At 47.6% G+C, this 26722-nt stretch overlaps 1 protein-coding gene across 1 annotated transcript; it reads right to left on the bottom strand.

The window, feature by feature from the left end:
* Window positions 1-832: 832 nt before the first annotated feature.
* LOC147034271 (uncharacterized) lies at window positions 833-18283 on the bottom strand. The gene is made up of 2 exons (XM_085879671.1): window positions 17763-18283; window positions 833-8347 (listed from the first exon to the last, which is right to left on the bottom strand). Exons 1-2 carry the CDS (start codon window positions 18271-18273, stop codon window positions 7536-7538), a joined length of 1323 nt encoding a protein of 440 aa, XP_085735797.1. The 5' UTR covers window positions 18274-18283; the 3' UTR covers window positions 833-7535.
* Window positions 18284-26722: the final 8439 nt, after the last annotated feature.

The following is a 26722-nucleotide window of genomic DNA, read 5'->3' as shown; positions in this document are numbered from 1 at the left end:
ATCCAGGGTAGAGTGACCTGGTCTGAAACCAAATTGATGATTGGAAATCAAGCCATTGGAGAAGAGGAAGGATTTCATGTCTGAAGCAATGATGGATTCCATAACCTTGCTGATGATTGGGAGAAGGCTGATTGGTCTGTAGTTACAGGGATCTGTTTTTGCACCTTTTTATGCAGGGCAGTGATGTTAGCAGATTTCCAAGCAGATGGCAGATGACCTTGGGAAAATGAGAGGGGGAATAGAACAGAGAGAGGGTGAGCAAGAGCAGAAGAGCAGGCTTTGAGGACACGTGGGCTGATGCCGTCTGGACCGGTTGCAGAATCTGACTCGAGGTTTGAAAGCAAGCTCTCCACCTTGTCAGGAGAAAAGGATACAGAGTCCAGGGACAGTTGGGTGCGACTGGGTAAAGTGGGTAGAGATAGTGATGGGTTTGGGACACAAGATTTAGCTGCAAACACCGAGTTTAGACATTCAGCTTTATCACGTGTGGAATCAGCAGTGCGGCCATTTGAGGTAAGGGAGGGGATGGAGGGGGAACATACACCAGAAACAGATTTGATTAAACGCCACCAGGATTTTGAGGAGGGAGAGAGGTCTGAGAGTTCAGACTTGAGATGAGAAAGATGTTGTTTTCTGGCTCTCCTGAGGGTAGATACACACTTGTTCCGAGCTTTGTGGAAAGAACTGAGATTGCTCTCAGTTGGGTTTGCTTTCCATGAGGCAAAGGCAAGTTGTTTCAGGACAACTGCCTCGCCACAAGCTTCAGTAAACCAAGGGCGGGAGGAAGGGTAAGACAACTGAACACGAGAGGGGATAAATCTGTGCATGAGGGAGAGCAAGTTTCTTTGAAAGAATTCCCAGGATGAGTTGATGTTTGAGAAAGTAGTGATAGGAGACCAGTCTGTAAGTTTGATGGCTGCTCGGAGACCCTGCCAGTCGGCTTGAGTGAAATGCCAGACTCGACGGCGGTGAGGTGGTTCTCTGATGACAGCCAGAGAGATGTCCACTTTAACAAGGACGTGGTCAGAAGAACCAATTGGAGCGAAGGAAGAGCAGCAGATATTGTCAGGGAAATTTGTCAAAATCAGATCCAGAAGAGATGGAGTACCATTGGTTGAGATCCGGGTCGGGAAGTTGACCGATTGAGTCAGTCCCAATGAGTCACAGAAAGCTTTTGCTGACGTCCCATGGCAGGTGAGAGAGGTACCCACACCTAGCCAACTGGCGTGATGACAATTGAAGTCGCCACATAAGAGGAAGAGAGAGTTTGGATGAGAAGATAGAAGATGGTCCATGTTTTCGGAGAGTGAGGTGTAGATGGAGTCATCACTGTATTACCGTTTATTTAATTATTACCGTTTATTTAATGTATTGCTTTCAAATCTTGAAACAAGTAACGCATGAATATGGTGATCAGTGAAATGTACTTAATGTCAAATATGAGTTTGCAGCCAATTGTCATCACTGTCTCTAATGTCACTCATCATTGCCATCGTCATCATCACTATCGTGGTCATGCCGTTCAATGTTTGAGTCCTCGTCATTCTCACACGAAGTTCTGTACATGCAAAGATCAGTGCATGTTAAGTTCTTGGCCCTGGAGGAACATCTCTGTGATGAACATTCTGTCTTGCACTGGCACCTTATCATCTCAATAATTGCCTTTGGTGCAGGGAGAATGTCTGCTGTCGGTTTGAGTTGACCACTCATGTCCTTGTGGAAGCCTTTCTTTAATGGATCAAGAAATGTTTGCTGAAAAATTGCTGCTTGACCCCAAACGTATGCCTGGATATGTACTCGCATGATATGCTGCCTCAGAGCACCGACAGTTGGTCGACAAACGACAGGTACTTGTCATTCTCAGCCATGTTCTTACAGAAGAGATGACACCGAAGTTCAGGGATCCTGGAAATATTGACACCACTTGGACAATAACCTGAACAGACAAATCTTGCTAAAGTTGTGTATAGATCCTCTGACAGTTCAGCATCCTTACAGAGCATAGCAAAGGCATCTACCATGTCGTCATCGGCCTTCAAGTAGCACTGGAACCACTTTGCCTTCCCATGTCGAGCGAACCGCCCAGTATTATCGGTACCTGTGAATGCGTGGAAGGCTGGCAATGCCTGGGCTCTCTCCTCACCTTGGGCCTTCCAGATTGGCTCGATTTTGACAATGCTAGATGCCATTGAGATAGATGTGTGGCTTGGCAGGAGATGATAGTTTGCTCTGGCAAGAACCAGAACATCCGTATCAGGTGAGAATATCGTCAGCTCAATATCTCCCGTGTGTTGCTGTGATGCAGCTATTGCTTGCTGGATCATCAACGTATCTGCCTCCTCATGGTTATTCGCCTCAAATTGGAGATCCCATTGCTCGATGTCTGCCCAGATGCCGAAACGACTACCACCTTTGTTGAATCGCGGTTGTATTCTAGAGTTTTCTCTGCCAAGTACTCCATCAGATCAGCCTTGGTTTGATCATGGGACAGAAATCGACTCATCGTGATGTGTTTGATACTGGTATCATCCTTGACCTCATATTGGACTGGTGCCTTTCCTTGACGTCGTTTGTCTCTGGTTGTGCTCTTGAGGGAATCTTGCTTGTAGGTATCAAAAACAAGAATTACATGGTCGAAGCCTCTGGTCAGACTCATCACCCTATCATTGAAACATTCACTGAGGTCCTTCACTGTCACGACCATTGCTGGTTTCTTGGTCATTTTCTGGACAACTACCATTCCATCCACGACTGCGACCTTCGTGCTAGTACTGCCATCAATTACAGCATCAGCGGGTGCTGGTTCCATGTGTGTGGCATCAAGCTCATCTTCTGGTAAAGATGGTTCCTTGTTGGCAAACTTTTCCAAGTTATGGATTAGCTTCGACTTGTCGGTGCATGACAGTAAGCTTCCGTTCGGTGCAAACAGGGCCCTCGGTGTCACAGCGAATTCAAAGTTGCCAATTGCATCCTTCTGGTCGACGTCCCTGCTGGATCTGGAGAGTACCATCAGTCTACCATACAAATCCTTGGTTTCTTTTCGATCTACTGTCTTGTCCCTGATCTTGATTGCTAGTGTTGTATTGCCAGACATGTACATTCTGTTCTTCTCCTTCTTCACCGGCGCCCATAGGCTGACATCACCATTGATCCGTTTAGCAACAAAATCTTCTGACTTCCAACTCCTAGCCTAACAGGAAACGCAATTAAAACCTCCAACCCTGTGGCCACTCAAACCATAATCCTACCCCATACAGAAGAACATAAAATGACAAAAAGGTACATACGCCTCAAAGGCGATCACAACTTACCGAAAAAAGGAAGAAAGGCGTTGAAAACCGAATATGATGAAACGAAGCTCCGAAGTAAACTGTCATGAATAAATCGAGAATAAACGAAGCGAACTGAAAATGACGTCATAGTGCTGCACGTGCTTGGACGCACGCCGCGCCACATCACAACGTCATGCCACGCCCAGCAACCGTAACCTGAGGCGATGGCATGGCGTCGCGACGTGGCGTCACCTATGTTCCCTACAAGATCACACTTACAATACATCAAAGTACAAAAACATAAAATCAAACGTTTCACTACTGAAGGTGCCGAAACCTTCTGATATTGAACAACAGACACACCAATGTTTCATTGCACAGATGGCCGTTTCCATGGCAACCAACTGTTCCAATACTTGAAAATCATAATACTTATGTGTAAGTTAGTCATGGTCACCATATTTAGCAATTATTTAGGCCATCCGATGGAAAATATAATTTTAAAAAATATATATTAAAAAATGGCAATTCCACTCCAAAAATGCTGTTTCCATGGCAACTGACAGTCAGAATGCAACATTTTATTATCTTATAAAATCCATTGTTAGCCATTTAACAGTAATCCATCATCAGTTGGTTATTTTGTATTGTTTCAGATTTAAAAAAATTGGAATTAAAAAAAAAAGAATTAAAAAAAAAAACAACTAGGAAGCGTTTTTCACCCCAAAACGACCTTTCCAAAAGTTGAAAAAATGTGAAACATCATTTTTTTACTTACATAGATTTTAAACTTCTCAAAAATCTATAGGTTTGCTACTCTCCAAAAAACTGCAACGAAATTACACAAGGAACCTGACTGTTGTAGTGATTTGAGTACTGCATCACAATGAACAAAAATATGCGTACAGTTCATAAGTCCTCTTGGAACTTGACTGGTGGTTTGTTGTGTTCATGTCGTAGCTGGGGAGGTACTAGACATGTGCTCTTGCAGTCAATGTACATAATTGGATGGGTCCAGTAATGTAGTTGGGTGACTGGGTGCAACCATTTGTCCTGGTAGTTTTATGAGTGGTACCATAAATAATTCCGCTGGTGTACATCCTAGATCATCTTCAATGGTAGAGTGAATGCCAAGTAGCACCAGAGGGAGATATTTGTACCACCGACTCAGGTCTGATTGAGCTTTCAAAACTGCCTTCAATTTATGATGGAGGCGCTCAACTATGCTGTTGGCTGCTGGGTGACAGCAGTGGTACAGTACGATTGCATCCCAACAGGCTCGTCATCGCGGTGAACATTGTGGATTAAAATTGCCAACCCCTATCTGTAATGATGATACATGGTGTGCCATACTTTGAAATCCAATGGTGCACTAATGCTCTAACAACTGTCTCCGCTGTAATGTCCTGCACAGGAATAGCATCAGGTCACCTGGTATAGCAATCAATACAGGTGAGCATGTAACTGTCCCCACTTGATGGAGGTAGTGGGTCCTAAGAGATCGATGTTAATGTGCTCGAATCTTGCATCTGGTGTGGCAAAGGTACCGAAAGGAAACTAGACATGGCGATGGCCCTAAGATTTCTGACATGGAATGCGAGATATTGACCACTCATGAGTATCTTTGTTAATACCTGGCCAAATGAAACATGCCAATATCAACTTCTGAGTGGATTTGATGGCAGGATGATACAAACAGTGGAGTGCATTGTAGATTCCACGAGGGTGTTTTTAGGCACAAAAGGTTCGTTCGTAGCTTGTTGAGACATCACACCAGATGTATCCATCTGAAGCAGGGAGTGGTACTTGCCGAAACAACAGTGAATAATATGAATCTCGTAGCTCACAGAGCTCCTCATCATTCTCCTGATCAGCTGCTATCTGGCTCTGGTCGATGGAGGAAGAAGTGTGAAGCACAACGAGGTGCGAATGTGAGAGTGCATCAACTACCACATTGTCGAGTCCCTTCACATGCCTGATGTCTGTCGTGAAATGGGATATGTAGTTGAGATGACAAAGAATTGTGGTCAGTGCAGATGATAATTCTTCCTCCAGTAGATGTCTGAAGTGCTTGACGCTGAGATACATGGCTAACAAGAAAGAGCAATCAGAGATTGCAGACCCTCACCAGGACTTGTTTTGTGTGGTGTATTTTGTGTGGCAAATTAATGGAAGGATGTACTAAATGAAAGGTCTAAATGGTCCAGTTGTAATTGTGTAAGGGTCAAAGGTCTGAAAAGTTGTAAAGGTTGAAAGGTCTAAAAGGGTCGAAAAGGTCGAAATGGGTCGAAAAGGTCAAATGGGTCTGGAGAATGTCGTTTAAGGTCTAAAGGGTTGGAAATGTCTGAAGAGGTTGAAATGGTCTTAAAATGTCGAAAAAGGGTACACAGGGTATTAAAAGGTTTGAAAGTCTAAAGGGTAGAAACGAGCCTCAGGGTCTTCGGGGCTCTAAAGGGTCTTAGAGGTCTAAGGGTGTAACAGGGGTTATCGGGTCTTAGGGGTCTTAATGGTCTTCAGGGTCTTAAAGAATCTTTGGGGTCTTTTGGGTTTTTTGGGGATCCTTGGGGTCTTTTGAGCCCTTGTGGTCTTAAGGGGTCTTGGAGTTGTAAAGGGTTTAAAGGGGTTTAGGGGTCTTAAAGATCAAATGTTATTTATTCACATACTCACATTCTGTGAGGACAAACACACAAACAAACAAAGACAGACAGACAGCCAAACAAACAAAAGCACCCAAATGCAATACCCTCTCCTCTGGTGATGGTAATAACTCCAGACCGAAGGTACTGTAGCGAGTCTCAGCCAGCTGCAGTCGCTTTGAGAAGAATGAGAGTGGCTACCATTCTCTGTCAACCAGCTATTGGAGTATGCCATCAAAGCCCATGTCCGATGCGTCGGTCATGAAGCACAACAGTGCGTCTGGCTTGGGATAGACAAGGAGGGCAGCCTCAGCCAATTTAACTTTCCCCTTTTCAAAGGCTAACAGCTCTTGCTCACCAAGGGTGATAGGATGGTTTTTCTTCTTCTTATCCCTGGTTGCAGCATGTCAGCACAGTTGGGAATGAAATGGTGGGAGAAGTTCACCAGACCTATAAATTATCTCAAACTGCAGAGCGATGTCAGTAGTGAAAAGTCATGGATGCTCTTCACTTTGTCTAGTAGGACATATTCCCTGCTCATTTACTACATAGCCGAGGAAAGTCAGTGTAGATACTCCCCACTGACACTTGGCTGGGTTGATCACCACACCATACCATACTTCGCCAACTGGTTGAATAGCGGTCTCAGATGTGTTTCGTGTTCCTCTTGTGTAGAGCTCGCTACTAAGAGGTCATCGAGATAGGCGTAGACGAAAGGCAATCCTCGTATGACATTGTCGATGAAATGTTGAAACGTCTGGCGCTACATTCTGTAGACTGAATGGCATATGAACAAATTCAGAGTCCAAACAGTGTGATAATGGTCATCTTACAGATATCATCAGGCTCGATAGGCATTTGATGGTATACTCCAACCAGATCTACCTTAGAGAAAACTCAAGCACCTTGCAAAGAAGAAGAGAAGTCTTGAAGGTGTGACACAGGATAGTGATGAAACACAGTAGATTTGTTGAGTGCCTGCTAATCTCCACAAGGCCGCCAGTCTCCTGGTGTCTTCTTCGGGACCATGTGTAAGGTTGGACCATTTACTGCTGGATGGACAGATGATACCGAGCTTGAAAGCATATGATCGAACTCTGCCTTTGGGATAGACAGACGATTAGGTGCTAGGTGGCAAGGTCTTGCTGCCACAAGTGGTAGGCACTCGACTCTCTATGTGATGTGTGATGGAGTGTTTGACTGCCGCATCACTGTACACTGGTCAAGTTATGCTGGGGTATTCATGAAAGAGGGTGCTAAATTGTGAGGTGTTGGTACTCCACATACATTGGACTGATGGTGGCTGCTTGTGAACTGATCCCTCGCACAGTAAGGTTGGTCATGGTGTCAATAAGCTGTCAAAAAAAGTCAGCTCAGAATATGGGTCTGGGCAGCTCAGCGACGATGAATACCTAGCAAAAAAACTCAACGCAGTCTCGGATCAAGCATCAAAGATCTCCCTCTGTAGGTGTTGATAGCTGAGTGGTTGACTGCTTGAAGTTGGGGTACAGTGTTGTTAGACCGAGTCTTGTTTTATGTTGTGTGTGGCAACAGGCTCACTTTGGCCACAGTATCAACTAGGAAGCGTGTGCCCATGTTCTTTCCAGTGACGTTGAAAAGGAGACACTCACAGTGACTGGCAGAGCTTGTCGCTCCGAGCTGCTGGTCCCGCCATTTCCCTGTGTGGTGGAAATGGGCTTCTTGAATGAACATGGCGGCACACACTTCTGAGCTGCCGTACCATACCGCCAATGGTACCAACACTCTGCAACCTCACGCCCGTAGTGCGACTATTACTCCGGCTCTGGCCACACTGCTTGCTTTGGGCCTGATCGCAAGAAAACCCACGCTCTTCCTGCAGGTGACAAGTGAGCACCTGCACTTGTGCCGTGAGCTGTTTGACGGTCGCCTGTAAATCCTGGATGACTGAATGATCCGATGTTGCACCAAGTGGCTGGCGTGTAGCAACAGCGATGGAGGGTGTGGGTGCTGCCACTTCCACAATCCTATCAGCGATCTCAGCGAGCTGTTCGCTGGTAACAGCTTCACTGGTAGAGGCCAGGATGTGTTGAGCATTCTTGGGTAAACGCTGCAAGAACAGCTGTTTCAAAATTTTATCTTCCAGCTTAGCATTACCCAAAAGTTGCCTGATCCTCCTAAGAAACTGCGACGGTTTCCTATCTCCCAACTCTCCTGAGATAAGCACCTGGTGTAAGCGTTTTTTCACACACAAATCATTTGGGAGATATTTCCGTTCCAGAGCACCACGACGCGCATGGTGTCTTGCAAGACACGTAAATGACTTGGTGTGGTGCTGAATGGCTGTTTTCTTTGCTTCCTTTTCCTCCATATTTCTTGCACCGCCTCGATTTTCAGGTCTTGCAATACCATGGGTCAGCCAGTATTTCGCAATGTTGGAAACTCTGTCTTTCTTGACACCTGAAAAAGAATGAAAATGTTAAGGAAAATGTTGATGAAAAAGAAAATCACATCATTATGCTGCTGTTAATTACAATGCCGTTGCCATCACACCCTTCAGAGATGGAACTTTGCCTTAAGAATAAGACGTGCATATACACACGCCCGCATTTGTCTATCCTACACACACGTCTTCCTTCAGACAAAATGAACCACAAAATGTTGTGCAGAGGTGTAGTGGGCTTGATAATACCCCAACAAAACCGAAACCCTCAACGTATTCTTTTTCATTTAGCCAAAAAAAAATAAAAGCATCTAAATATGCAAAGCCCATCCGCTTTGTATTCGGACTTCTTCTTCCATATGCAAAAATGATACCTTTGACCTTCTGACAAAAATTCTAATTATGTCGTTTCCATATTCTCAGAATAAAGCCTTTTTTAAATTTGATGACAAAAGCTCAAATGGTAAAAAAGTTATGGCTTGGCACGGACGGAAACAGATAGACAGACAGACACACACAACATTGTCAGGGAGGTTGTGCGGATCTACATCGTCGTCACTTCGGGGATGGAGGTGGAGGGGGATGTGGAGCACGGCAGGGGGATTCTTGAGAGTTACAAGGTGATCTTTAATATTCAGAGCTGAAATGCAGATGGACAGCTGGCTTTATACTGTTGCGGTTCTCGGAACCATATGCATACAACAGATAGGTGTCCTGGGGCAGTTATGCCATTAATATACGTGTAGATAGACCCCTTCCTTTTGTTTAGTGGGAAGACAAGGGAGTGCGTTGCGATGGTATAATAGTTAGGTTATTATATCATTTTTCCCTTTTTTTTCATCCCCACTCTTTTTCTTTTCTGCGGCAAAATCCGCGACGTGCGCTTTGGGCTGGACTAGCGCTTTGAGCTTCCACCGTCTACCCGAAACCAGACATCTGCGGCGAGTCACATATGCTTTAGCACCCAGGTGGGCGGGTTGGACCGGCGTCTGCCCGAAACCCGGCCCAGGCTGGCGGACCACGTGGGGGGTCAGAGCCAGTCGGAACGCCTGACTCGGGCGATGACTTTGCATTCGGCATGGCCCCTCCCCCGAGCTCCGGGCTCTATAAAACACAGAGAAATCCTCTGTGTTGGTGTGGTGTTGAGAAGAGTGTGTGTTCGGTGTGGGTCTTTTCATGCGGAGTGTTCCTGCTTCTCGACTCTGCCCACGCCTCGCCTTGACAGCCCGCCTCCTGTTCCTCGTCTCCGCCCACACGACGTCGACGAACCGCCTCCTGCCTGGTCCCGCCTACTGCTCCACCCTCGCCCTCTGTACTCCGCCCTTCTCCACTCAAGCTCTTCCTTCAGAACACGATCTCCACACGTGCGGCTGTTGCCAGAACAACGCGACTATTGTCGGGCACTGCACCACGGAGCATCCCTCCCCCGAAACGCCCAGGTACCGAAAGCAATAACCTCAACCCCTCCCTCCCTGACTGCAAAAGTCCCTTTTAATTGGAGTTTCTTTTTCTGTGTGTGTCTGAGTGTGCTGGTGCCTGTCTCTTAAGTAAGCCTTTAGAAGATCCTTATTGTTGTTACTGTAATTAATCTCGCGTCAAGTCTGCACTGTCTGCTTTAGTAAGTTGCTTGCATATTATTGTCGCACCCCCCACACCTCTCTCCTCTTTCCCTGCGTTACATACCCAATGAATCTTTGTTGTGCCACATGCTTTTCCTCACTTGCTGTTAATAAATAATTGCATTAGGAATGTTCCCAGCTCGCCTTTGTCTTTTCTCTCATTGGTCCAGTGCGGTTTGAATCTGAGTTTAGCCGGGTCTTTATTCCCAATGATCCGTTCCTTCTTGCTGGTACGTCCTTGGCAGTGTCGCTCGGCTACATCCGATCTGGAAAGGTGATCCGATCCGGTAGAGTGATCCGGTTCGGACAAGGCCTACCGAGGGCGTGGTTCCCCGGTAATTAAACCACGTGGTTAATTAGGTAACCCAATTCCATAGACGGGAGGACCCGAGGTCACGCGGTTGAGTTATTGGCATCCATGGTCGGTTAAGCGACCCGCCGCGTCAAGGAATTATCCGTGAGCGACGGCCTACAATTTCGGGGAGTCTGGTGGGAATCGACGTAGCTTCCCCCACCTATTGGTCTTCTCACCCGACCCCGCCAGCCCGCAACAATGCATTTTCATCTGCAGGATGCAGTGGGTTCTGAAATTCAGCACCTCCTGTTCCTGGGAGGTTCGGATTACGCTGTAGAAGATAAAGATCTCACTGACATACAGAATACTATAGGGGATATTTCATAAACACTTCTCTAGCTAGTGCTGATGGTCTGACCAAAGCCTTGGGGGGGGGGGGTGGAGTGATGCAGCTGATTGGATTGGGATACGGCACAGGCATGATGGCCCAAGTGCATCACGTATCCGAATGGTGGATATCTCCGCACGTACCCGAGCGGTGGTCATCTCCGCACGTATCCGAATGGTGGTCATCTCTGCACGTATCCGAATGGAGTTAATCTCCGCACGTATCCGAATGGTGGTCATCTCCGCACGCATCCGAGCGGTGGTCAGCTCCGCACGTATCCGAACAGTGGTCATCTCCACACGTATCTGAGAGGTGGTCAGCTCGGCACGTATCCAAGCGGTGGTCATCTCCGCACATATCCGAGCGGTGGTCAGCTAGGCACGTATCCGAACAGTGGTCATCTCTGCACGTATCCAAATGGAGTTAATCTCCACACGTATCCCAACAGTGGTCATCTCTGCACGTATCCAGACGGTGGTCATCTCCGCACATATCCAGACGGTGGTTATCACCACACGTTTCCAGATGATAGTTATGTTAGGACAGTGGTTATCTCCATACGTGTATGGATGGTGGTTATTTCCGGATGGTGGTTATGTCCAGACAGTGGTTATCTCCATATGTGTCTGGACGGGGGTTATATCCGCACGTATCTGGACGGGGGTCATCTTCACACGTATCCGGATGGTGGTTATCTCCATACGTGTCTGGATGGTGGTTATCGCTGCACGTATCCAAATGGTGGGTATCTCCGCACGTATCCAAATGGTGGGCATCTCCGCATGTATCTGAACAGTGGGTATCTCCACACGTATCTGAAGAGTGGTTATCTCCGCACGTATCTAAACGGCGGTTATATCCGGACGGTGGTCATCTCCGGATGTGTCTGGACCGTGGTCATCTCCGGACGGACCCTCCGCTCACGCTGCCTTCCCTTGCCCTCCGCTCACGCTGCCTTCCCTTGCCCTCCGCTCACGCTGCCTTCCCTTCCCCCACTCCTTCTCACTCCCAACCCCTCCTCACTCCTCCTCCGTCTCTCCCCGCATCCTCACTCCCAACTCCTCCCCACTCCCCCCTCCTTCCTCCTTCCTCATTGCCGCACCCTTCCTCACCCTCCCTCCTTAATATTGTTGTGGGGCCAGGAATCGGTGGCAAGCTCGACCGCTAGAGGGAGCAGTAGAGTGGGCTGCACCGAACACACCGGAATTTAGGTAGTGACCCTCGGATAAGTCCGAAAGGCTCGGGTCCCTTACAGGACCATGAATCGCCAATAATTTGACCGCGTGGGGTAGGGTTAATTGCCAAACTTCAATATACCTAATTACCCACGCGGAAAAGCTACGGGGGAATTGACACCCTCGACAGACCTCGAGCGGGACGAGCCGTCACTGTGCCCGAACCGTGTGTAACCCGAGCGGAGGTTACCAAGGCCTGTCGGTCCAAATGAACAATTTACTGCCTCGCTATTTCTCAACACACACCATGCTAAGCCAACGAAAGAAACACAGAAACGAGCTGGAACATTTAATAAAAGGGATATTTATTTATAATGGGGCAGGGGAGCACACAAGAAGGCAGAGTTATCATGACTATGAAAATGTAATGTACAAGGAACACAGGCACTTAACAGTTTCTACTTAAAAGATGGACCCACACACAGACACACACCCAAAGAAATGGTGGCCGCGGCCTTTCTTGATACCCCCAGCTCGGAGGGAAGGTGAGCTGGAGGTAAGAGACTGGCTTGGACCTTCCCGCATTGTGCGGTTCCCGACAATATGACCCGGCGGGACTCGAACCCGCAACACGATGCCGCTCTAAGCACCAGTTACGGAGGGTAGCGTCGGGCGGTGGCATGCTCCACCGGCAGAACAGGCGACGATTCACGGCGGGAAGACTCTCTCAGCCTCAACCAACGAACCCTCCGACTCTCTCACTGGGTCGCCCCACACGATTATATCTTTGTCTTGACTGGTGGGAGAGATCAGTGTCGTGTCATTCCCTTCATTGGATAGGCGTGTCGGGCGACCTCCCGGCCGTCCGAGATTGGTCAGGGGGAGGTGCTCATGTCTCAGCCCCTCGACAAGGAAGTCGAGCAGCAACATGTTGTGTTGGTTCCCCATTGGCCGAGAGGTGGCAGACGTGCTCGCACCCCCCCCCCCCGATTGGCTGAGAGGGGCACCATGCCTGTATTTGGAACGAAATCCAAGACACCAACGTCCAAGGAAGCCCCGCCTGGCACATTGGACTCCGCCCACGGCTGTGCTGGCTGTGCTTAACACGCATGCACGTGGGGAAGGTCGATGGTGAAGAAGCGAAGATGGGCGTTGTTGTCGTTGTTGGTGGTGAAGAAGCGAAGATGGGAATTGTTGTCGTTGTTGCTGGTAATGTAAAAATCCTAACTATAAAATAATTCACAGCGCACGTACAATTAATCACCCATTAAACATAGGATGGGACCCCACCGAGAAACATACTTACCAATATAACTGATCTATAGGACCTGGCTGTTGTGTGCAGTAAGGCCTAGGTCACATTTGCCACGGCGGCCGTGGGGTCTCCAAAATCTACGGCCATTAGCAATTATACGGCGGCCGCAGTATTTCCACGGTCACACAATGTAGCAGTCACATATGTTTTTATTTTTCGGGGAGCCGCACGGCATATTTATTAGTTGTGGAGACCGAAAACGTGGGGTTGCCGTACGGTCTTTGATTTGATGTCGCACGGTGACCTTAGGGCGTTCCTGCGGCGGCCATAGAATTTTCAAGGCAGACGCAAGGTGCCCGCAAGGCGACCGCAAGGCGACCACAGGGGGACCACAGGGGGGGCCCTAAGGCGAACGTGCGGCCAGACGGACGGTAACGAATGGGTTAATTTTTTTTTTTTTTTTACCAGTTTTTTTTTTTTCGGCTTGTCGAATTGCGACGGCGAACGTTGAAATGAAAAAAGTTATAACTCCGCGTTATAATTCCACGGCGACCTTACGGCCTGTAAAATATAGCCATACGGCGTAGGGCCACCCTGAGGACACCTCAGAAACTGCGGCCGCCGCACGTTTCTGTCAATTCAGAAGGCGTACGGCAGCCATATCCTCGCCGTAGAGCAAATGTGACTGAGGCCTAAGCTTCCAAATTCGCAACAATATTCCCATCAGCAAAGCGATGGGTTGTATTTCATCACCCTCATAACAAAAGTGCCTGTCATTTTTTCCAGTTTTGAGAAAAACACAAAAAACTGCAGCAATTCTTCACCAACGAATATCTATTCACTATTTCTTGTTTACAGAGTTGTTAATGGAAGCTCAATGAAACACAGGTCAGGTCAGGTCAGGTATGGGAGCATGTGCCAGAACAGCGCGTCGCTGCGTCCACTTTCCGCCGGTACTCCAGGGGCCTCCGTCTGGCCATCCCCCAGGCAGATGCCAGGCCCATCCCCATCTCCTTGAGATGATGGTCAACCTGTTGCAACCACGAGGTACGTGGTCGACCCACTGGCCTCCTCCACTCATGAGACTCCCTCGCTGAGAGAATCTGGTGAGCAGGATCAGAGTCAGGAAAACGAGCCACATGTCCATACAGCCGCAACTGACGCTCACGGAGTATGCAGGTAACAAATCTCATCCGAGTCTCTCTCAGCAACCGCTCGTTGGACACAAAATCCGACCAGCGATAGCCAAGGATTCTCCGAAGAGACCTGGTACCAAAGGAATTTAGTCTCCGTCTCAGATCCTTGGTCAGAGTCCAAGTCTCGCACCCATAAAGCAAGACTGGAAGTACCAAGGACCTGAAGACTCGGACTTTCGTCCTCCCGCACAGGTACCGGCAGCGCCACACCCCATGATCCAGTGAATCCATGACTCCCCAGGCCCGACCCAGACGTCTATTGACCTCTGACTCACAGCCAGCAGAGACATGAATATCACTGCCAAGGTAAGTGAATCTCTCCACGACCTCAACATCCTCACCACAAACAGACACAGACAGGACAGCAGCATCCAAGATGTCACCGAAAGCCTGGATCTTAGTTTTGACCCAAGAAACCCGTAATCCCAACGGCTCTGACTCCTCATTCAGCACCTCGAGGGCCCCCAAGAGGATGTCTAAAGTCTCCGCAAAGATGACTGCATCATCTGCAACGTCAAGGTCCGAGATCTTGACATTCCCAAATGACGCACCGCAACTTGATCTCTCCGACATCCTCCCTAGAATCCAGTCCATACAAGTGCTGAAAAGTGTGGGGGCAAGTACACATCCCTGACGAACTCCAGTAACAACTGGAAATAAGTCAGAGATGGTACCACCACACTTCACAGCACTCTCAGTACCAGAGTAGAGTTCAGACATCAGATCGATCAGTTTTGGTGGCACCCCACGAAGACCAAGAATCCTCCAGAGGACATCCCGATTCACTGAATCGAACGCTTTACAGAGATCAACATAGGCTGCAAGCAGCCCTTGCCGAAACTCTCGTCTGCGTTCGGTGAGGACACGAAGTGCAAGGATACGGTCAATCGTTGACCTCTTTGGTGTAAAGCCTGACTGCTCTGGACGCTGGTGCTCAAGCAGATGGTGGCGAACCCTATCGAGAATTATCCGAGCAAAGACCTTGCCCGGCACTGAGAGCAGCGTCACCCCTCGGTAGTTGTTGCAGTCTTGGCGATCACCCTTCCCTTTCCAGAGAGGGACAACAAGGCCCCTCTTCCAGTCAGTTGGGATGATGCCTGTGTTCCAGGCAGAGCACAAAACTGCATGCAACGACACGAATGCAGCGTTTCTACCAGCCTTGAGAAGTTTGGCATGGATGCCACAGATCTCTGGAGCTTTGCCCCGTTTCAACTGGTTCACCGCAGCCCGTGTTTCCACAAGCGTAGGTGGACCACAGTTGATTCGAGGGTCAGCAACAGGGATTGTAACACCCTTGACGTCCAACTCGACAGTTGGGGGATCAGCCTGGTACAACCGCTCAAAGTAACCGGCCCAGCGGGCCTTCACTTCAGACTCCTCTGTCAAGAGCCTACCACTCTCTGCTCGAACTGTAGTGCTCCGAGGGATGGGCTTGGATGAACGTAATGCGCGAATTCCCCTGTAAGCGGGACGAGAATCACCTGTCCACAGGTGATGCTCTACCCCCTCACAGATTCCTCGCACATGGGCCTCCTTGTCCACCCTCAGTGCACGTACAGTTTTACGCCTCAGCTCCCTGAACAGCTCAGCTCTGTCATTCAGCCTGGCTCTGCGACTCTGGTCAATGGTATCCAGTGTCCCTTGAGAAACAAAATTCTTCTTTGCCCTGCGGTGAGCTCCAAGGCATCCATCGGCAACATCAAGGACGGTGGTCTTGAAGGCGCTCCACAACTCTACAGGACCCCCCAAAGCACCCAGACCCCCCAAGTGTCCACTCAGCCTGTTCGCAAACTCCTCAGCTACTCTCTCATCCCTGAGCTTGGCAACATCCAGCCTCGGCTGGGATGGTACCATTCTCCAGGATTTAAGGTGCAGCTTTAGAGTTGCTACAACAAGCCTGTGGTCAGTATTGAGGAACTGAGCACTCCGGTAGACCCTGCAGTTGTGGATCATCCTCCAACGACCGTCAATGAGGACATGGTCAATCTCCTTTGCCACACCGCCAGCGTTGGAATACCAAGTCCAGCGATGAGCTTGTGGGCGCTGAAACCATGAACCAGCCACCCTAAGTCCATGACTTCTTGCAAAGTCAAGGAACTTAGTGCCATTCTGGTTCATAGTTCCTGACCCATGGGGACCAACACACACCTCATAACCGTCCCTATCAGTTCCAGTCGATGCATTGAAATCCCCCAAGACTAGAAGTGTATCTCGTTTGGGGCACTGATCAACCACAGACTTGAGTGTGGCGTAGAATACGTCCTTCACGGTGAGATCACTTGCCTCAGTCGGAGCATAAACAGAGACCAGGGAAATGACACCTAAGGAGTGACGAATCCTTAATCTCATAATACGCTCGTTGACCGGTGTTACCTCAATTATCATTGGGGTCAGCTTATTGGACACAGCTACAGCAACTCCTTGGGTATGGTAACCATCAGAGCGACCAGACCAATAGTAGGTGTAACCACCCACTATTATCTCGCCGCAATCCGGTCTCCGAACCTCAGAGAGAGCTGCAATCCCGATGTCCAAACGCTTGAGCTCAGATGATAACAGAGACAGGTGATCATCCTCTCTTAGGGATAGGACATTCCAGGCACCCACCCGAAGGGACCGCCTCAGGTTAACCCAAGGAGACCGCTGTCTGGTGGACGACACCTCAGCACCACTCTGACACACTCTTCCGCAATCTGACCCAGGGATGTTACCCCGTGGTTTCCCTCCTATCAAAGATTGGGGGTCCCGAAGGCTTTGCCCCAATCCCGTCATCCGGTGAGCTGCCCTGCGAAGGGAAGCTGCACAGGAGGTACTCCCACGGAGTGGGTTTTCAGATTTTTTTGCGTTTTTGCGTTTTGCGGAATGAAGGGTTTTACGGTGGCCGGAGTGCAAATCCTGCCACCAACCTCCTAATAAGAAGTGACCCAACTGCAGGAGGACGTCCACAGACACAGTTGGGCACTAGATATGGATGGCCGTTGGCTCACAAGGAGCTCCTCCGCCCTTTGACAGGTTTTGTTTTTAATCCTGCTGGGTGTCCATATCCAAACACCCTCCTCACCAGAAAACCTGGTGGGGGAGACGGTTTAGTCTCCGACAACCCGACCATGGAACAGGTTAGTACAGGTTTACATGGTACCTGTAGCAGGTCACAGATCGAACCTGACCTGACAGAAACACAATGAAACACAAATCTTGTTATTATGATCACGTCATGGATCTCGATGACTTTGGCAGAAAATCTCAAAAACTGGAAAAAATATGACTTCGGCACTTTTGTTATGAGAGTGACGATTTGCTCGTGCATACATTACACACACACACACACACACACACACACACACACACACACACACACACACACACACACACACACACACACACACACACACACACACACACACACACACACACACACACACACACACACACACACACACACACACACACACACACACACACACAACAGCAGGACTAAATAAGACCATTCCCGACTATACTCACACAATATGCTGACGAATGAAGCCTTGCATACAGGAATCCTTTGTTTATCCGCCTTCAGGAGGAAGTACCTCACCGTGACATCCCTGGCTCTCTGTTTGTTTACATCTTTAACTTTAAGCCTCCTTCGTTTACACTGCTGAATATCCATGAAAGAAAGCAAGATGGCGTCCTGTTTGACTTTATTTTCCGTGGAATAAAGCTTCCCATTGATGTAAGAAAGGTCGTCAGTCGACAGGGTGGACGCCATGCACATATCACGTACATTGTGCGTACATGAAATTGCTGGATTTTTACCGTCACCACCATGCCGTGCTCTCTTGGCCACAGCTCGAGCAGAATTGCCTGGAAGCCGCTTCTTTTTACGTCCCGATGGTGAGAGCAACGCAGGCTCTTCAATCTCATCAAAACTGTTCATTATTTTGAGAGAAATTTGCTTATTTCGGGGATTTTGGCGTCTTTGGCGTCTTTGGCGAGGCGAAGCGATGAGAACGTGGGGGCTGACACGTTGCATCACGTGACTATGATGTTGCGCGCTGACGTATTGCGATCGGTGTTGATGACGCCGTGCGTGATTGGATTAATGGATATGTCGGGATTTGCAAACAAGAGGGCGCGGCGTTTGTCGGTTTTTGAAAGGAAGTGTTGAATAGCGCGAAATCATGCATCGGTTAATTTGAGTTTTGACAAAAACAACGATTTAGAAATCGCAAATGCGACATTATGAGCTGCATCACGGCATGCTAAGTTTAGTTGTGGAAGGAATGGCATTTATCTTTTTTTTGCGGTGTGTGTGTGTGTGTGTGTGTGTGTGTGTGTGTGTGTGTGTGTGTGTGTGTGTGTGTGTGTGTGTGTGTGTGTGTGTGTGTGTGTGTGTGTGTGTCTGTGTGAGCGCAGAACCACATTGTTTCCATGAATTATTGTCATTCTTACAGAGTACCTCCCGACGTGCAACAAGTCTTCTGACGCATACATTTATTTGGGTGGTGTATAGGCAAATGACAGCTTTGTGTAGGCAAAAAAACAAAATAACCCAGGTTACGTGCAGGAAGCAAAATACTACTGCTTATAATTAATTCAAAACACCTCACAGCACTGGAAAACGTGGGGACAGGAATACTGTACTGGAAAACGTGGGGACAGGAATACTCAACTGTAAATGGTGTAGACTTGTAATACCCTCCCCCACCTAGAGGCGGCGCTACATGATACACATTTTATATAAAGAATTTGCATCCCCCTCCCAAGACCACCAAAAAAGATAAAAAATACCCCTGCAGATTAATTGAGGTCATGCTGATCCTATGTAGCAAGTCTGGATGTAATCTGCCCAGATCTGAAGGAGGAGCGTGACAAACACACGCACAAACAAACGCCAGTCCGTGAGTGATGGTGAGGATGGCTTGCTTCGATGAGTACACACACTCGCCTCTAAGCTGTCTAGCCTGGGTTCGAATCCCGACCCAGCTATAAACTACCATCCTGATGTTTCACGGGCAGGGTGATTCATTAATGTGTGTGCCGTCCCTCGGATGGACGTTAAACGAGGGTCCCGTCAGTCGGTATTATTTGGTGGAGGAAAGAGAAAACTGGGGAAGAAGCAGAAATGTAATGAAACAAAAACTAGAACGGCACTCGGTAGAGCGCATACCTCCGCCAGGCTGCAATTTACGTTTTGTATCCTACTGATGGGCCGGATCTGCAGCAAAATTGAATGGGCTTGTTCTTGTCACCTAACCAACGTAGCTACCAAGATCTGTCATCACTTGCCAACAACTTTTTGAGATATCATGCTGTGTATCGTTTTTGGCCCCATCACTTGATGATGGGGCCATATCCAGATCCGGATCTTCACCAAAGTCCAATCAATTTGGCCTTGTCACACACCCATCCTGTTCACCAAGTTTCACCATGACGAAATCACAAATCTCCATCTGCATGACGCGGTGGGTTCTGAAATTCAGCGCCTTCTGTCCATGTGAGGTTCGGGTTATGCTGTACATGATAAAGATCTTATGGTGCAGGATACTGTAAGGGATATTTCAAAAGCGCTTCTCCAGCTGGTGCTGATGGTCTGCCCAAAGCCTTGGGGGTTGGAGTGATGCAGGTGAATGGATTGGGATATGGCACAGGCATGATGGCCTAAGTGACCATTTTCTGTGCCTTCGTTGGAAATTGTTCTGCCGTACCATTACGCTGTCCACTAAAGCTACGACTCTATCCTCTTCAACAACAACTACATAAATTCCCCTGCACTTCCCCTGTTTTCCCCTTGTCTTATCTTAAATCGAAATTATGACAAGCCGGGAGGCGACAATGGTTTGCGGCCATTATTGAACAATGCCACGATAGGTACAATTGAGTTAGTGGAAGCTTTAGAGGAAGCCCTTCTGTAAAAACCTATCTCTTCCATCAAAATTGACCAAATCAAATCGGATTTTTTTATATGTTGTTCTTATGGACATTACGCACAGCTTCTAGGAAATGAAATTGCGAGAAAAAAAATCGAGAAGAAAAAAATTTTTTTTTTTTAAAGTTCAAGTGGGCGTGGCTCCGCCCACAAGGGGCGTGGGACGCCCCTCATACAAAAAGACACAACGAGACCATGATATCTAGCTTGTGTCCAAGTTTCATCAAGATCGCATCAAACGGGAGCTATGCTCTGGAGAGAGTCACAAACAGACAGACAGACACACAGACACAACAAAAATAGTGGTCACTGCTGGCGCCCGCGAACCAAAAGGAGCCGTGTCTGTCTGTCCGTCTGTTTGTTTGTTTGTCGTGTTATAACTTGAGAAGGGATTCACAGATTTCAATAAATCCAACTACAGTTGATTGAGGGAACTCCTGCGAAGGTTTGTGATGAAAAAAAGTTGGTTCGCGGGTGCCAGCAGTGACCACTATTGGTTCGCGGGTGCCAGCAGTGACCACTATTTTCATTATGTCTGTGTGTCTGTCTGTTTGTGACTCTCTCCAGAGCATAGCTCCGTGAAGTTTGATGCGATCTTGATGAAACTTGGACACAAGCTAGATATCATGGTCTAGTTGTGTCTTGTTGTATGAGGGGCGTCCCACGCCCATTGTGGGCGGAGCCACGCCCACTTGAACTTTTTTTTCTAGATTTTTTTCTCGCAATTTTATTTCCTCAAAGCTGTGCGCAATGTCCATAAGTACAACATATGACAAAAATCCGATTTGATTTGGTCATTTTTGATGGAAGAGATAGGTTTTTATAGTAGGGCTTCCTCAAAAGCTTCCACTAACTCAATTGTACCTATCATGGCATTGTTCAATAATGCCCGCGAACCATCGTTGCCTAATTTCTGCATAGTTTCTTTAATTTTCATTAAAAAAATTTTTTATGGGTACGTGGGCACACGTGGCAAACCTGCAAACGCCAACTTGCGACGTGGGTTATCCCTCGCATTCCCAGGGATCCTTTTAATTCTTGCCCTATTGATGAGCCATCACAGCAAAGATTGGTATTTCCGTCAGTGTCAGTGAAGTTATATTCTTGTCCATACGAAAAGAGAGCCATTTGTCTGTCTGTGTGTTGCCATTTTTCTCAGAGATGGATGAATGGATCTTTATCAAACATTCAGAGGTTCATCCGTGAGTGCCAAGGAGAGGTTTAGGAAAAAAATTAAGTTTTTTGAAAAATTTGAAAAAAAAACAGTTGTGGGGGGGGTTTTGGTTTCTTTTTTAAATCGTTCTATAGTGCCTAATCCTTTGTAGCTCTGCGAAAGGTAATCTTAAATGCCCCCAGACCACATTCCTTAGTGGGTGTCAAGAAGTGTTTACTTCAAGGCACTCACAAAAAATAGAGAAAATGATTTGATTCCTTCAAAATGCCAACAGGGTAGAACAACACCGGGAAACGCTGGATACCCACCGCGCAACGTCGGGTACCCACTGGGCAATGCTGTGTACTCACCGGGCAACGGCAGATACCCACCACGCAACGTCGGGTACCCACTGGGCAATGCTGTGCACCCACTAGGAAACACCAGGTACCCACCACGCAACGTCGGGTACCCACCGGGCAATGCTGTGTACCCACTGGGAAACACCAGGTACCCACCACGCAACGTCGGGTTCACACCGGGCAATGCTGGGTACCCACAAGGAAACGCCCGGTGCCCCTGCTAGTATCTTATAACGCTCTCATCGCATCTTCTGAAACTCCACCAGCCCCCTCCCATAAAACCCGGGCTTGCCACGTGTACAGGTATTAAACACACGACTCATACATGTCACCGGCTATCTCGTGAAAGCCACAAGGAAAACACATATCCCTGTCTTACTGCATCAGTTTCATGTGAGCTCATCGCGGCCGGAATTATTCCCTAAATTCTCAACAGTTTTGAAATGAGTTATTGGTGCGATGCACAGAATAAAACTCAAACCTCAGCGGGTTCTCCTGTGGCTGCATGAGCCTCAAGTAGTCCAATTGACAGTCATCTTTCGTGTGCAGCATAAGGCTGCGTACGGGGGTAGCATCATTGGCCGAGGGCGTGGCTGTGCCGCTGATGCAGTGCCCCCTGTAGGTTTAGAGCAGGAATTTGAATTTTGCGAAGGGCATGCACCATGGGATGCATCTTTAAAGTCGTCCACCATCGAATGCCGGTAGACCAGAAAACCAAGTTTAACGGCACACACATTGATGTATCGCCCCTTCCCTATGAAACACGAGGATGACAGTTTATAGCTGCGTCGGGATTCGAACCCAGGCTAGACAGCTTAAAGATACATGTGCATGACCTGGAACCCTCTGAGCCATTCTGCCAGCCCTCGAATGACAATATCCACACCTGTAATGTGTCACCGCCCCCCATGCAGTGACGACATTAAGCTATTTGACGAAGCCACGGTGCCTGGCATTCTTGACTTCGTGTTCGCAGCGATGCCATCGCGAAAACAATCCAGTTTGAGAAGGTCAACCTGAATCTACCGAACGTTTTACCTGCCATTCGCTGTCTACATTAACCGTGTGGTCTCGGTTCGAGTTTTGGCTGATCCGTCGAAACCTGTCCCAAACACCATCGCTGCTTGACGCAAGCAAGGTGAGAGCTGCCACATTTTCGAACATAACAGATATCCCATCACTTTTTTTTTTTTTTGCGATGGATATACAATCCAAAGCCGAGTTCCCATGCTAAAGATAATAATTATTATGACACAATGACAAACTATTAAGTACACAAGTTCAATGTTCTGCATCAGGTAGGCTCTGCAGGCTCGTGAAGGTTTGATTTGAAGTTTTGTTTCGAGTTGCGATGGAGCGTTTTAAGGGGTTGTTTACAGGTGTGCGATTTCCATAATTGTGGCCTCGGTTTGAAATGCTTCACACGCAGGTATTTCGACCAGGTGTTCTTTCCATTGGGTCGGTTTTATTTGCGTTTCAATGTGAAAAGGTAAACATGATGCGGAGAATGTAATTGCTGACTTATTAAGTTGTGTATTTAGGTGAACTCGTATGAACAAGAGTAAGTGTACTTATTGTGTAACAAATAACGACGGGTGTCGTCAAGGCTTATACAATTTACAGAGTACGTAGGCGACTCCTACCTTGGTCCATTGCGTGTGATCTCTTGAGCGGACGTGTTGTTATACGCATCTCGAGCTGGCAGTGGCAGTGACAAGCCTGCAATATGATGCTGCCTTGGCCACAGTGGTCGTGGCACAGTCCGTAGTGGTGGCACAACACATAATACTGAAGTTTTGTTTGGGTACATAGTCCAAGGTTTGACATGTGCTTCTTTCACCCTTGCTAATTGTCCTCTACGTTCTCCCTCTTTGCTCAATGGCATTGTCTGTGCAAACTCAGATTCAATTTTTTTTTTTTGATGTTTGTACGCAGTTAATCCATATTTATTTCAGTTCAACTTTCAGTGAACATACACAGACAATAAGTATCTACTGACAGCTGCCATGATACTACGCCTCCCTTTCCGAAGAAAAAGTAGGAAGCTTCTTTTCTTCCTCTTTAAAAATCCCTTCCCCTTCAGTGTTTGCTTCTTTTTCTTCCATTTCGTTTGTTTTGTTGCGAAACCGGTAATATAATTCTCGCAAAGTGCAGCCTTACCATTCCGCAGAAAGAAGGGTGCCTCGCATTACAAAGTGTTGAGAACATTATCGTTGTCGATATCAAAGTTTATGCATCATTCAGTCATTATTTCTATCTAAAATAATACAGTGGTGTCTACCCCTTTGTCCCTTTGTCTGTTCTTTTGTCTGTCATGATTGCTGTATTCTCTCTCTCCCTCTCTCACCGCTTGGCGCAACCTTCACAGGCACAATTACCTGCGTCTTGCAATTCTGCTTATGGCATTTCAACTTACAACTTTTATTCCGCTCGGCCCAGTCGAGAGTGCGCTGTTGTTGAAGCGTTCGTTATGCCAGATGATATCACAACATTCCGATGGTCTGTTTTTCAAGCCAAACTATCACAAGATGGTTGTTGAATGTTGATGTTCTTTTGCCCTCCCATAATATCAAATGCCATTCCATACCATCACCCATACTTCACAGGTGCGTCTGCTGGATGTAAATATTTTTTACATCTCCCAGAGAGATATTTTAATGATGCTTGAAAAATATTTCAGGTATTGGTTGAAATATGCAGGAATTGACGGAAGGAAACAAAATGTATGGGATGAAACCATGAACTTTTATCCTTTGTAATCGTTAACAATAACATTACCTTTTCTTAAATAAAATTTGCTATTTCGTGTTTATTATCCATTTCATAATCCTTAACCCTTTGAACCCAAGTGGCCATTTCACCAGCAGCTGCTATTCAAGCCTCCATATACCCGGGCGGCCGTTTTACCAGCCACGATGCAAACCTCCATATACCTAAGTGGCAGGTTTACCAGCTGCTGTTCAAACCTCCATACACCCGAGTGGCCAGTTTACCAGCCGCTGTTCAAGCCTCCATATACCCGAGCGGCCATTTTACCAGCCATTATGCAAACCTCCACATACCTGAGTGGCCAGTTTACCAGCCGCTGTTCAAACCTCCATACACCCGAGCGGCCAGTTTACCAGCCACTGCAAAAACCCCCATATACCCAAGTGGCCAGTTTACCAGCCACTGTTTAAACCTCCATATACCCGAGCAGCCAGTTTACCAGCTGTTGTTCAAACCTCCATACACCCGAGCAGCCAGTTTACCAGCCACTGTTTAAACCTCCATATACCTGAGTGGCCAGTTTACCAGCCACTGTTCAAACCTCCATACACCCGAGCGGCCATTTTACCAGCCATTATGCAAACCTCCACATACCTGAGTGGCCAGTTTACCAGCCGCTGTTCAAACCTCCATACACCCGAGCAGCCAGTTTACCAGCCACTGTTTAAACCTCCATATACCTGAGTGGCTAGTTTACCAGCCGCTGTTCAAACCTCCATACACCCGAGCAGCCAGTTTACCAGCCACTGTTTAAACCTCCATATACCTGAGTGGCCAGTTTACCAGCCACTGTTCAAACCTCCATACACCCGAGCAGCCAGTTTACCAGGCACTGTTCAAACCTCCATATACGTGAGTGGCCAGTTTACCAGCCGCTGTTCAAACCTCCATACACCCGAGCAGCCAGTTTACCAGCCACTGTTTAAACCTCCATATACCTGAGTGGCCAGTTTACCAGCCGCTGTTCAAACCTCCATACACCCGAGTGGCCAGTTTACCAGCCGCTCTTCAAACCTCCATATACCCGAGCAGCCAGTTTACCAGCCGCTGTTCAAACCTCCATACACCCGAGTGGCCAGTTTACCAGCCGCTCTTCAAACCTCCATATACCCGAGCAGCCAGTTTACCAGCCGCTGTTCAAACCTCCATACACCCGAGCAGCCAGTTTACCAGCCACTGTTCAAACCTCCATATACCCGAGCAGCCAGTTTACCAGCCACTGTTCAAACCTCCATATACCCGAGTGGCCATTTTACCAGCCACTCTTCAAACCTCCATATACCCGAGCAGCCAGTTTACCAGCCACTGTTCAAACCTCCATATACCTGAGTGGCCAGTTTACCAGCTGTTGTTCAAACCTCCATACACCCGAGCAGCCAGTTTACCAGGCACTGCAAAAACCCCCATATACCCAAGTGGCCAGTTTACCAGCCACTGTTTAAACCTCCATATACCCGAGCAGCCAGTTTACCAGCTGTTGTTCAAACCTCCATACACCCGAGCAGCCAGTTTACCAGCTGTTGTTCAAACCTCCATACACCCGAGCAGCCAGTTTACCAGCCGCTGTTCAAACCTCCATACACCCGAGTGGCTAGTTTACCAGCCGCTGTTCAAACCTCCATACACCCGAGCAGCCAGTTTACCAGCCGCTGTTCAAACCTCCATACACCCGAGCAGCCAGTTTACCAGCCACTGTTCAAACCTCCATATACCCGAGTGGCCATTTTACCAGCCATTATGCAAACCTCCATATACCCGAGTGGCCAGTTTACCAGCCGCTATTCAAACCTCCATATACAGTACCTGAGCGGCCAGATTTTTGTCCAGAGAGCCCAGTGTGCAGAGCCGAAAGTTCACGGAGCTCAGGGTTCAAAAGGTTAATTTAAAAATGCACATCCACAATCCATTCCCTTTAACTTGCATGACATCCACACTTGATAACCCTTTATTGTGACCATTTGAATCTTCCGGAAGGGTCAATAATATGGTCATGCAGTGACCCTAAAGTTTTAATTTGAGACAATGTCATGAACTGTTTACAACAACTGAATGTAAAAGTAGAATAAGCTTGCTCGCTAGATAAAAAGTAAAATAGAATAACGTTCTGCTGAGGGATACAAAGGAGAATTCTGAACCACTGTCAACACACAATTAAGAAAGTGAACTAATTGTAAATTTACCAATAAATACGTTGTCGATTTAAAATGAAAATATCATTTGAAGAGCGAAATGACTGAGGTTTGAAGAATGACATTTGTCTAATGGCATC

Source organism: Eptatretus burgeri, chromosome 1 (genome assembly GCF_056783735.1).
Source record: "Eptatretus burgeri isolate ZD-2024b chromosome 1, Ebu_testis_v1, whole genome shotgun sequence".
Classification (NCBI taxonomy): Eukaryota; Metazoa; Chordata; class Myxini; order Myxiniformes; family Myxinidae; genus Eptatretus; species Eptatretus burgeri.
The sequence above is the reverse complement of the archived record's forward strand: the minus strand, read 5'-3'. Positions and strand labels throughout refer to the sequence as shown.